At 36.5% G+C, this 11475-nt stretch overlaps 1 protein-coding gene across 3 annotated transcripts; it reads right to left on the bottom strand.

Moving 5' to 3' along the window:
- Positions 1 to 3: 3 nt before the first annotated feature.
- LOC113310481 lies at positions 4 to 3203 on the bottom strand. 3 transcript variants are annotated; one of them, XM_026559171.1, is made up of 5 exons: positions 3044 to 3203; positions 998 to 1852; positions 857 to 922; positions 555 to 753; positions 4 to 448 (listed from the first exon to the last, which is right to left on the bottom strand). In XM_026559171.1, the coding sequence occupies exons 2-5, from the start codon at positions 1835 to 1837 to the stop codon at positions 363 to 365; spliced, it is 1191 nt and encodes a 396-aa protein (XP_026414956.1). In that variant the 5' UTR covers positions 1838 to 1852; positions 3044 to 3203; the 3' UTR covers positions 4 to 362. The 3 variants fall into 3 exon arrangements, with proteins under 3 accessions (XP_026414956.1, XP_026414957.1, XP_026414955.1); XM_026559172.1 differs by having other exon boundaries at positions 857 to 919; positions 998 to 1861; XM_026559170.1 differs by having other exon boundaries at positions 998 to 1861.
- Between the last annotated feature and the right edge of the window lie 8272 nt (positions 3204 to 11475).

Genomic DNA, 11475 nt, shown 5'->3' on the forward strand with positions numbered 1-11475 from the left:
GGATAGTTAATGGACTCCTCAATTATTTGAGGGCTAATTAGACTCTTGTACAGTCTATAGTGAACAAAAGTATACAATATTCCATCCGCTGACCAAAAACAGGAAACAAGATGCTTAATGAACATTACTAAACAAAACCAGACTTTAAGAACACCATGTCATTTTAACCACAGAGGATTTACATAGTCTGGAGGGTAAAGCCAAAAAGGAAAAAGAAAAAAAGATCAAGGGTCCAGTCTAGTGCTTTAAGTTGAGGTTATTTGATCATAAACTAACAATACTAATTTGAGTTTAATACCAAGTCCCACCGTAGTTTATATCATACACACAGATGCCCTACCTAGGCAGTATGAACATGAATTTCAGGATCCTTTAATCTGAAATATTTGGCTTAGGTCCTCCGTCCCGTAGATACGCTGAAGTTCACGGGTCGCTGCTTCATATGATTCTGCAACATAAAAGGTTAAGTGATGCCTCCTATAAGGGAAACTAAAAGACAATGACATGCTATTGTTATTGAATATACTTCAAGCTTGAATGGACGTTGCATTTACCTTTCCAATTATTGAAGTTCTTCTGATTGATTGGAGAACCAGTGACAGTTTGAATCACTTCAAACAACATTTTCTGGGGTGTGTGCCTTAGTTCCTGGACTACCGCATATACAGTCTTCCCATTTTCGAAGAATATGTGACTGTTTGGATGTTTAGTTTTGTTACCAGCATGGCGCTCAAACTCATAGGCATTTAATGTCTACACAGACCATTTGAGTTAACAATGTCAAGTCATTGATGCAGTTAATAATGTCAAGTCATTGATGGTATAGTAAGAACTAGTAACAAATTCAGTGGCTAACCTTAGAGAAATTGCATTTCTCACAGCTGCACAAATACCCAGGGCCTTTTATGGTTCCGTGGAGCTCCTGACATGAATGTGAAAATTAACACACAAAACAAAATGGCAACTTTATCTATAGGGTCTCTAGTTAAAAGGTTACCTCATGTGGCCAGGAAACGTACTTCACAGGCACTCCATCAAGCATACCAGTTGCTAACAAGCTTCTAGCATTTGAAGGGAAGTTGTTAGCAGGAGGTGCCTTCTTAGCTGATTTTGGCTCCGCCTTGGTTTTAGAAGTACAGACAACTTGGCTGGTACCACCAGCGATGTCTCTCTGTGTGTCCATTGACTCTTTTTCCTTCATTACTTCTGGCTGGTGAACTGATGACTGACTCATTAACATGTCGTAACTGCTTATGATTCTTGCAGAGGGGTTCATCTCCGAGTCATCATGAAACCCACCAAAAGATATGGTACTGATCTCCCCTTTATTAAAGGCATCACCAATCGGAAAAGACATGCCATGGTCGGTTTCCTTAACCTCGTTGATTTTAACTTTTCGAATTCCTCCATAACTAAAGCATGACCCAGGATCTTCCATGGTATGAGTCGTTGATAAGGGAATGGCGCCCTCGTTTCCAAACTGGTCCTGAATACCCCTTCTTCCCACATCTAGATTCTCAAAACCATTTGATGGAGTACTTCTGGCACCAAGATCAATACTCCTTGCTGGTTCAACTCCAAATAATGTATCACCGAATTGAGATGGAACCCCCCGAGATGGAACCGAGTGAAAGCAAGAAGAATTGTCCCAACGAACTGGATTTACAAACCCTGGAAACGACTGGCTGTTAGATGATCCAACTGCTTGCTTCTTGCTGGGGAGTAGTTCTTGTTCCGTATCATCAAGAAACCACGGGTGAGCACGTTTTGATTCATTTCTTGAGGAGTTATCATATGCCATCTCTCCATCGGTTAAACACCCTGTTCTCTTTGACATCCAGAAACCCTTGTTCTGAGAAGACTGCAAACAGTTCATTAAAATCACCCAATGAATGTAACATAAAAAGGTAGACAGAAAATTTTGAAATGTTATCTGGTCGCTGAGTATGATGTAATCACTCGTTACAATCTTCATTTGAAATCTAAGGCTACGCAGAAACAATCTACTAACCTAAAGAAATAATAAACTAATCAAGTAATTATATCTCCATAAGAATAAAGTACTGCACCAAGAGTTCCAGTTCCTAAATTTAATAAATTTCCACCATCTAGTACCAAGGCCTAGCGGCTTATTTACAGAAAATCAGAATCTCGCAATCTTTGAAACCCTAATTAAATGGAATGTTTCACAAAATATATAATCTACGAACAAAAAAGGTATAAAATTTAGTCTAAGCATGAAAAACAAGATTTGGCTTAGTCGTATAGGAAGAGTAGGCCCACTCCTGTTTCATAAGTGAGCGGCTTTACGCATACCACGCCCACTTTTCTCCATTTGGTCGTCAACCAGATTAATCCAACCGACGAAGCCAATCATGGGTCGTTACTCTTTGTACATATGCCAAATTCAACAAAAAGAGAACTTGTATAATGCGGACATGTCTCCAAAACTTGATCAAAATGTTCTTCCAGGGTAGAGTAAGGAATAAGACCACAAAAATATATTCAAGCAGAACACTTTAAAGTGCAGCTAAAATGTGAAAAAGAACATGCAAGCTTTGATTAGTATCAACAAACTTCTCGAAGCAACTAGCTTTCCTTAATTAGCATTATGCCGAGAAAGAAAATTATCACTTCCACTTGTACATAGTATTGTACAACATAAAGTAAAATGTTACACTTCCAAAACCGAAGTACGGTAGATATTGTCACTTTGAAACAATTCAAAAGTATTAGCATAAAGTAAAATGTTAACATCATCCATTTTCAAATGTTAAAAATCATCTCTAAGAATATCAAAATTACAAGCATAACAAGCAATCGAAGATTCTAACACTAAATTCTTTTTTTGTTTCCCAGAACTCTTGAAACACCACATGCAAATATGAAAACTCTATAAACCCAAAAACCGCAGAATTATCAAAATTCAAAATCGTTTTCCCTTACCACATCATTTACTAATAATTCGAAGAATCTCTGAACTTCAAAAATAAAAATAAAAAAATTATACGATACATTAACCCTAGTCCGAAAGAATGAGTACCTTAGAGATGAAACGATCAGATGGATGAAATGAGTTTCCCCCAATGGCAGGATTCAGGGTTGACAGAGAAAGCTGAGGATAGCGAGTAGTGGATCTCCCCTCTATGTGGAATTGGAGCTAAAAGGAAGTTTTTTCCTTCTGTTTTCTGGAATTTGGGGGTTTTCATTAGGATAGAGATGAGATTGTATATAGTACCCACCAAAATTTATTAAAGTGCCTGAATTAGTATTGTACACGTGTAATTTTGGTACTCAATCTGGACCGCTTGTTTTCTGATCAAACCTTGGCTGCTCTTGGAATGTTCTTTTTGGCTTGGTCTATTCGGTCATTGTGGTGGAATCCAACCTATTCCATGCTTGGAAAAAGTGTGAAATGTCTAGTCGGTATTCACACTTTTTCCAAACATGGTCCATGATTTTGTGGAATTCAAAGAAAACGTTATTCTGAATAGTGTGTTAAAAAACGGAAAACACTATTTTGAATAGTTTTAAAAAAACGATATTCAAGATAGTTTTTTTCGTCTTTTAGCATAAGTCAAATGGTGAAAAGTCATTTTTAATTTCAATCATGTGAATAGTTTAGTTAAATACCATTTACTAAGTCGAACATTATTCTTTTTAGCGTTTCTATAATTCCACCATAATACTTGAGCTTCCATTAAAAATTTGCAATGCTGAGGTGGCATAGAAGATGGAAGATGGAACTCTTCTGTCATAAGACTTGCTCTTATGTTGCTATTAGCAAAAATAGTGTACGGTGTTGGGGTGACATAGGAAGACTGGTCCGAGAAGCATAAGCCATGGGGCAATGCCGCAATTAGCTAAGTAGACTCCATACCGCCTAGTTGGAGTCGATGTCGGTTTTCTTCTTTGGAGGGAAAGGGAAGTGGTGTTAATCTGATCACCACTCTAATTTATACAAGTTTAAACTGTCACCAGAATAGTAGAATTTGCTATTTGTAGCCGATGATAAGGTGGCATCAAGTGTATGCTAGTTGCACTTTTACTATTTCTGAATTTCTTTCAAGGAAAATAGTAGATTCGTGCAATAGACGTACCATAAGCACATGAACTAATAATAGAATTTGTTACTAGAAGGCAATGAGAAGGTTGCGTCATGCTTATATTCTGCAGGCTTTTCTCGGATTATGTTTTACCTATACTTCATCATTTTTGCAAGTTCTGTTTGCTCCTTCAAATGTTAATTTTGCCCAGCCAAACACAAAAACAAAACAATCATTTTTACCGCAACACTGATCATATTAATTTTAGCTCATTTTATGTGATTTAACTTTTTTTTTATGTGATACTAATAGAAGATTTCATTATTTAAACAGAATAAAGACATTGGTTGCTTCCTCCAATATTTCGCAGGAAATAAAACTTGGTGGAAAGCATATCCATGACTTACATGCTTTAAAAATCTTAGCATGCCTAGCCAAAAAATCTGATGGCTTATTGAAAATTGTTTTTATAAACTTGCACTTTCATAGTTGGTAGTTGCAAAGTTCAGTTCTAATATTTAAGGTAATTGATTGATGTTTTTGTGATGCTTTTATGAGGATCATTAGTCTCTGCCTCCACGACTACTTGGCATCTAACTCAAAACTTTCTCAAAATTGCGAAGAATAGACCAATTCCTAAATATTTTTTTTATCATTTTATTATAAAGCTGCATCACAACATATAAAGAAATAAGGGTTATCAGGTGGTATCCAGTGAGTCTGGGAAAGTTCATTGTTTTTCATTGCGTTGTTAGGTGCATGGGTAATCTTCTTTTTCACCTCCTTTCCTATAATCATGTTGAGCCGTTGAATTTTTTCTTATTACCGTAATTGTGTTGTGTTTTATATTTTCAAACACACATCTGCAGCGTGCTTTCCCAAGCCATATAACCGTTTTCGCTACCCAATCCTCATCCAGATTATTCATCTCATATTCAAACCAACTTCTTATCTATCCAGCTTGTTACAGATTTATTAACCAACTGCATACTTCTGCTTGCACCTGGAGTTGATAAGAGCATTTCCCTTGAGAAATGACACTCCCACATGATATGAAATTTCGTCTTTATGGTCTGATTGCAGACTGAACATTTCTCTCCACCGTATTGCATGACTCTGTCCATTATTTCACTTCTTAGGACTATTTTATAGATATATTTTCACATGAAATGTTCAACACACGGTAGAGTATTGTGACTCCATAATTTCTTGTGTAGTATTGATGTTTCCTCATCATAAAGTTCTTCTCGATTGGTTTTGATATTCACTAACTTGTTATGTGCTCACTTGACTTTAAACTATCCATTGCGAGTAAATGTCCAGATGAGTCTATCCTCGTTTGTAAAAGGAATACGAGTTTGGAGAATCTTTTCTACATCATCTTGATCAAACAGTCTTTTACTGTGTCAGTTTTCCTTGTTTTAGTTTGTGGATCAATCAAATCAGAGAATTTAGTATAATTCATAGCTTCTTCAGCAGATACTTCAACAATTGGTGGAGTTTGCTTGCCATGTATCCAGTTGTCCTCCCAAGTTTGAAGTTTGATTCCATCTCCTACAACCCAGAAGCTGTATTTCCTAATAAAATCCATACTTCCCCATATACTTTGCCAAGCCCATGTAAAATTCTTCTTCTTTTTTGCATGTAGAGCAGAATTATCCGAGGAATACTTTTGTTTTTAAGCAGATGCCCATAGTTGTTTTTGTTGGTGACAGAGTCCCCATGGAGACTTTGCTAGAAATGCTTGATCAAAGTATGCTAACTCCCTGAATCCCACTCCTTTTGTATCTTTGTCCCAACAAACTCTTGTCGATGAAGTTATATAGAGACCGCTCTTTCTGGTTTGTTGCACCAATAATGTCACCGCACCTTGTCCATCTCCTTAATTGTTTTGTCTGGCATCTTGAAAATTCCCATATGATGTGAGGGCATATCATTGAGCACATGTTTTATCATGATTGACCTTCCAGCCTAGTTAACAAACTTTCATTCCATTTTGTACGCTTGTGCTTCATGTTACTTACTAGAGAAGAGAAATAAATAATCTTTTTTCTCTTCAGAAATAGTGGAATACCTAAATACGTCTCCTTCAAACACAATTTTCTTCATTCCTAGTTTTGACAACAGGATTCTGCGATGTCTTGATGGGAAATATTCTGAGAAGAAGACTGCAGAATTTTTGAAATTGATTTGCTGACCTGAAATCTCGCTGAATCTGTTGATGACTTGCAAAAGATTGTTTACATTGTGCATATATGCATTGACAAAAAGTATGAAATCGTCGGCGAATAGGAAATGTGTCACTTGAGGAGCATTATAGAGATTTTTATGCCTTGAATTGCACCTGAATTTTTTGCCTGAGCTAAAGCTCTAGTTGAAAAAATGGGGGTCTAACAACCACACCAAATATTTCGCTTAGCAATCTGTATGGACTAACTCCAATATACTTTTAAGAGAATCAACCAGACAGTCAGACTCAATCTTAATAAAAAGTATATCAAGGAGTTATATCTCAATTTCTCGATTCAATACTTACTCAAGCAAATAGAAATTTGTGAGTCTAATTGAATACAAGAGAAATTACTTGAACGGTATCAAAGACCAATGTTCAAGTATCAATCAATTTTAGTCAACAACCAAAGGTTGGATTTACCAATTGATTGATTCAATGCACAACCTATGATATTTCAATTATATAACAAAATATAATGCGGAAAATAAATAATACAGACACCAGAAGTTTTGTTAACGAGGAAACCGCAAATGCAGAAAAACCCCGGGACCTAGTCCAGATTGAACACACACTGTATTAAGCCGCTATAGACACTAGCCTACTACAAACTAACTTCGGTCTGGACTGTAGTTGAACTCCAATCAATCTCACACTGATCCAAGGTACAGTTGCGCTCCTTACGTCTCTGATCCCAGCAGGATATTACGCACTTGATTCCCTTAGTTGATCTCACCCACAACTAAGAGTTTCTATGACCCAAAGTCGAAGACTTTAATAAACAAATCTGTATCACACAGAAAAGTCTACAGGAATAGATAAATTTGTCTCCCACAAAAATACCTACGAGTTTTGTTCCGTCTTTTGATATATCAAGGTGAACATGAACTAATTGATAAACCAGACTTATATTCTCGAAGAACAGCCTAGAATTATAAATCACCTCATAATAATCTAAATCGTATGATGACGAAACTATATATTGTGGAATCACAAACGATGAGACGAAGATGTTTGTGACTACTTTTTATCTAGCCTATTGGAGAAAATAATCTCAAGCCAATCTTATGATTGTACTCAAATACGATAGAAACAGCAAAACCAGATCACACAACTACAGAGAAAATAGTTGGGTCTGGCTTCACAATCCCAATGAAGTCTTCAAGTCGTTAACCTACATGGTCTCGATAGAAACCTAAGGTTAAAAGAGGATCGACTCTATCTTATGCAACTAGTATTACACATGAGGTGTGGGGATTAGTTTTCCAGTTGCTAGAGTTCTCCTTTATATAGTCTTCAAATCAGGGTTTGCAATCAATGCTACCTTGGTAACAAAGCATTCAATATTCACCGTTAGATGAAAACCTGATTAGATTCAAGCTAATATCTTTCAATCGTTAGATCGAATCTTAGCTTGTTATACACACATGAAATGTAACTTCATTTAGGTTTGAGTAACCGTACTTAAACGTGTACAAGTCGTTGGTTGAACAGTAGTTAACCATAGGTTAGCCATATGAGCACTTTCATATCAACCTTATTCTTCTTTACCACAACTAGTTCAAATGACTCAAATGAACTACTTAGAGAGTTGTTCAATTGCTTAGATCTTATAGAATTATATAAGATACAATCGAAACAAAAACAGTTTTGATTCACTGGAATCAATTCATGAACATTATAGCCACGGTTTGCAAAGATTGCATTCCTTAAAATATAGATGTCTTAGTTCACGAATTAAACTGTTTTTAGAAAATAACCTACTTAAGTACGCATACTGGTACGCGGAATTAAGTACCTGGAATAAGTTTGTTTTCAGTTCACAAACTCCAGCAGAAATTCACGGGATGTGAACTTCCGACAGTACGCGGACTTTAGTTCTGGTTATCCTGAGCAGCAAAGTACGCATACTTTGGTTCAAGGATATTGGACTTACACACATATGATTTGTATCACAATGTTTATATCCAACCATGGTTATGCATTCTAAACTCTCATTTCAATCATTGAAACATTCTTAGAGAACGTTATATAGTTGTTGTTCACAAACTATTTTTCGTCAAAGCGATTTTCAAGTGATTGAAACTAATATGACTTTTGTCACTAGTAAAGATGAACTTGGCCAAAGCGAAATCTTACCAAAATATATTTCGAGAAATAGATAAGCGAGATAAACTCAGCTCGAAATAGTACATGTGTATAATCATAGTCTATATAGCAATACGACTTTTGTCTCAAGATAAGAGATAGAGTAGATAGACATTTGAGTTACAGATAAGTTCAAGTCTCCACATATCTTTTTGTCGATGAAGTTCCACCAGTTCCTTGAGTAGTTCTTCGCCTTTGCACGATGAACACCGTGGAGACTTAGCTTGATCACAATCTACCCGAGACGAAGAAGGACTGAACCATCTTGATCACATATTTTTTGACAATATATTACTGGGATTTAAAAACCTCGGGGAAACCCATCTGGCCCTGGAGATATCACGATTTCAGACACCTAAGTAAGGTCATAATTTCAGTTTCATCTGGTGCTCTGGTGAAGGCATCACTCTTTGCATCAATGATGCATTTTGGAAGCAGATCCAGTTGAGCAATATTTGTTAGAGGATTAAAAGTTCTCATGATATTCTTGAAACGAGAGTTTAGTAGCTCTTCAAGACTATTTTTACCAGTGCACCAACTTTCATCTTGTGTTTTGAAGAGTCTCTGTTAGAGCATTGCTCGGTCGAACTCGCATGCGTTGCTATCTCAAGCATGTTTGTCAATGTTAGTGATCAAAACTATAAGTCTTGATTTCTAGTCTACTATAGCTAAGTCTCGGACTAGGATAGAAAGTGTAGTTGAGCTCAAAAACTTCATGGCGATCATCATACAAGACGAAGGACTACTCAAGGAAATGGTGGATCTTCATCGACTAAAAGGTATGTGGAGACTTGAACTTATCTGTCACTCAAATGTATATCTACTCTATCTCCTGTTTTGAGACAAAAGTCGTTTTGCTATATAGACTTTGATTACACACATTTGCTATTTCGAGCCGAGTTTATCTCGCATATCTATTTCTCGAAATATGTGTTGGTAAGCTTTCGCTTCGGCCAAGTTCATCTTTACCTAGTGACGAAAGTCATGTTATGTTTCAATCACTTTGAAAATTGCTCTGACGAAAAATGGTTTGTGAATAACAATTATATAACGTCCTCTGCGAATGTTTCAATGATTGAAAAGAAAGTTTAGATTATATAACCAATGATGGATATAAGCATTGTGTGGTAACACATATATGTATAAGTCATTTTTTCCTTGAACCGAAGTTTGCGAACTTTGTTGATCAAGAGAACCGGAATAGTGGCGTGAGCTAAGTCTGCGAACTCAGTCCGCGAACCCAGTCCACGAACTGGCGGAAGTTCTCGACCCGAGAATATCTGCTGGAGTTTGTGAACTCCTTCCGGGAACTTAAGTCCGCGAACTAAGTTTGCGAACTTGAGTTGGTTATATCTAAAAACGATTATTTGTGAACTTATTCATATTAACTAAGGAATGCTAAATGCAAACCGTGGCTATATAGTTCATGAACTGATTCGAGTGAATCAAATCGTTTTTGCTTCGATTGTGTCTGGTGTAGTTACGTAAGATTTCCTTGCAATTGAACAACTCTCTAACTAGTTCATTTGAGTCATTTGAACTAGTTACGGTGAAGAAAAACATGGTTGATATGAAAGTGCTCATATGGCTAACCATTGGTTAACTATTGTTGAACCAACAAATGTTCATTTTTGGGTACGGTTACATAAACCCAAAATAGTACATTTCATTTGTGTGTAACAAGCTAAGTTTTCGATCTAACGGTTGAAATATATTAGCTTGAATCTAATCAGGTTTTCATCTAACGATAAATATTGAATGCTTTGTTACCAAGCTAACATTGATTGCAAACCCTGATTTGAAAGACTATATAAGGGAGAACTCTAGCAATTGGGAAACCTAATCCCCACACCTCCTGTGTGATACTAGTTGTATTAGCTAGAGTCGATTCTCCTTTAACCTTAGGTTTTCTTCTTAAACCAGGTTAACGACTTAAAGAATTCATTGGGATTGTGAAGCCAAACCGATACTACTTTCTTGTAGTTGTGTGATCTGATCTTGTTGATTCTATCGTGTTGAGTACAATTGTAACGATCGTCTTGAGATCTTTATCTCCGATAGGCAAGATAGAAAAGTAGTCACAAACATCTTCGTCTCATCGTTTGTGATTCCACAATATCTTCTTTCGCCGTGTCGATTAAGATTATTGTGAGGTGATTGATAATACTGGGATGTTCTTCGGGAATATAAGTCCGGGTTATCAATTAGTTCATGTTCATCTTGATTTATCAAAAGACGGAACAAAAATTGTAGGTATTTCTGTGGGAGACAAATTTATCTATTCCTGTAGACTTTTCTGTGTGATACAGATTTGTTTATTAAAGTCTTCGACTTTGGGTCGTATCAACTCTTAGTTGTGGGTGAGATCAGCTAAGGGAATCAAGTGCGTAGTATCCTGTTGGGATCAGAGACGTAAGGAGCGTAACTGTACCTTGAGTCAGTGTGAGATTGATTGGGGTTCAACTACAGTCCAGACCGAAGTTAGTTTGTAATAGGCTAGTGTCTGTAGCGGCTTAATACAGTGTGGTGTTCAATCTGGACTAGGTCCCGGGGTTTTTCTGCATTTGCGGTTTCCTTGTTAACAAAATTCTGGTGTCTGTGTTATTTCCATTCTGCATTATGTTTTGTTATATAATTGAAATATCACAGGTTGTGCGTTTGAATCAATTAATTGGAAATCTGACCTTTGGTTGTTGATTGAAATTGATTGATCCTTGAACATTGGTCTTTGGTACCGTTCAAGTGATTTCTCTTGTATTCAATTAAACTCGCAGATTTCTATTTGCTTGAGTAAGAATTGAATCGAGAAAGAGAGATATAACTCTTTGATATACTTTATTAAGATTGAGTCTTATTGATTCTCTTGAAAGTATATTGGAGTTTGTCCATACAGATTGTTAAGCGAAATATTGGGTGTGGTTGTTGTACCCCCGCTTTTTCAATTGGTATAGAAGACAGAAAAAGTACATCAGGGGGATTCTACTATGTAGGACTGAATCTTGTGGCTTGGCATAGCAAAAAACAAAATTCACAATCCATGTCTACATGCGA

The sequence above is a fragment of the Papaver somniferum genome, chromosome 9 (assembly GCF_003573695.1).
Source record: "Papaver somniferum cultivar HN1 chromosome 9, ASM357369v1, whole genome shotgun sequence".
In the NCBI taxonomy this organism is placed as follows: Eukaryota; Viridiplantae; Streptophyta; class Magnoliopsida; order Ranunculales; family Papaveraceae; genus Papaver; species Papaver somniferum.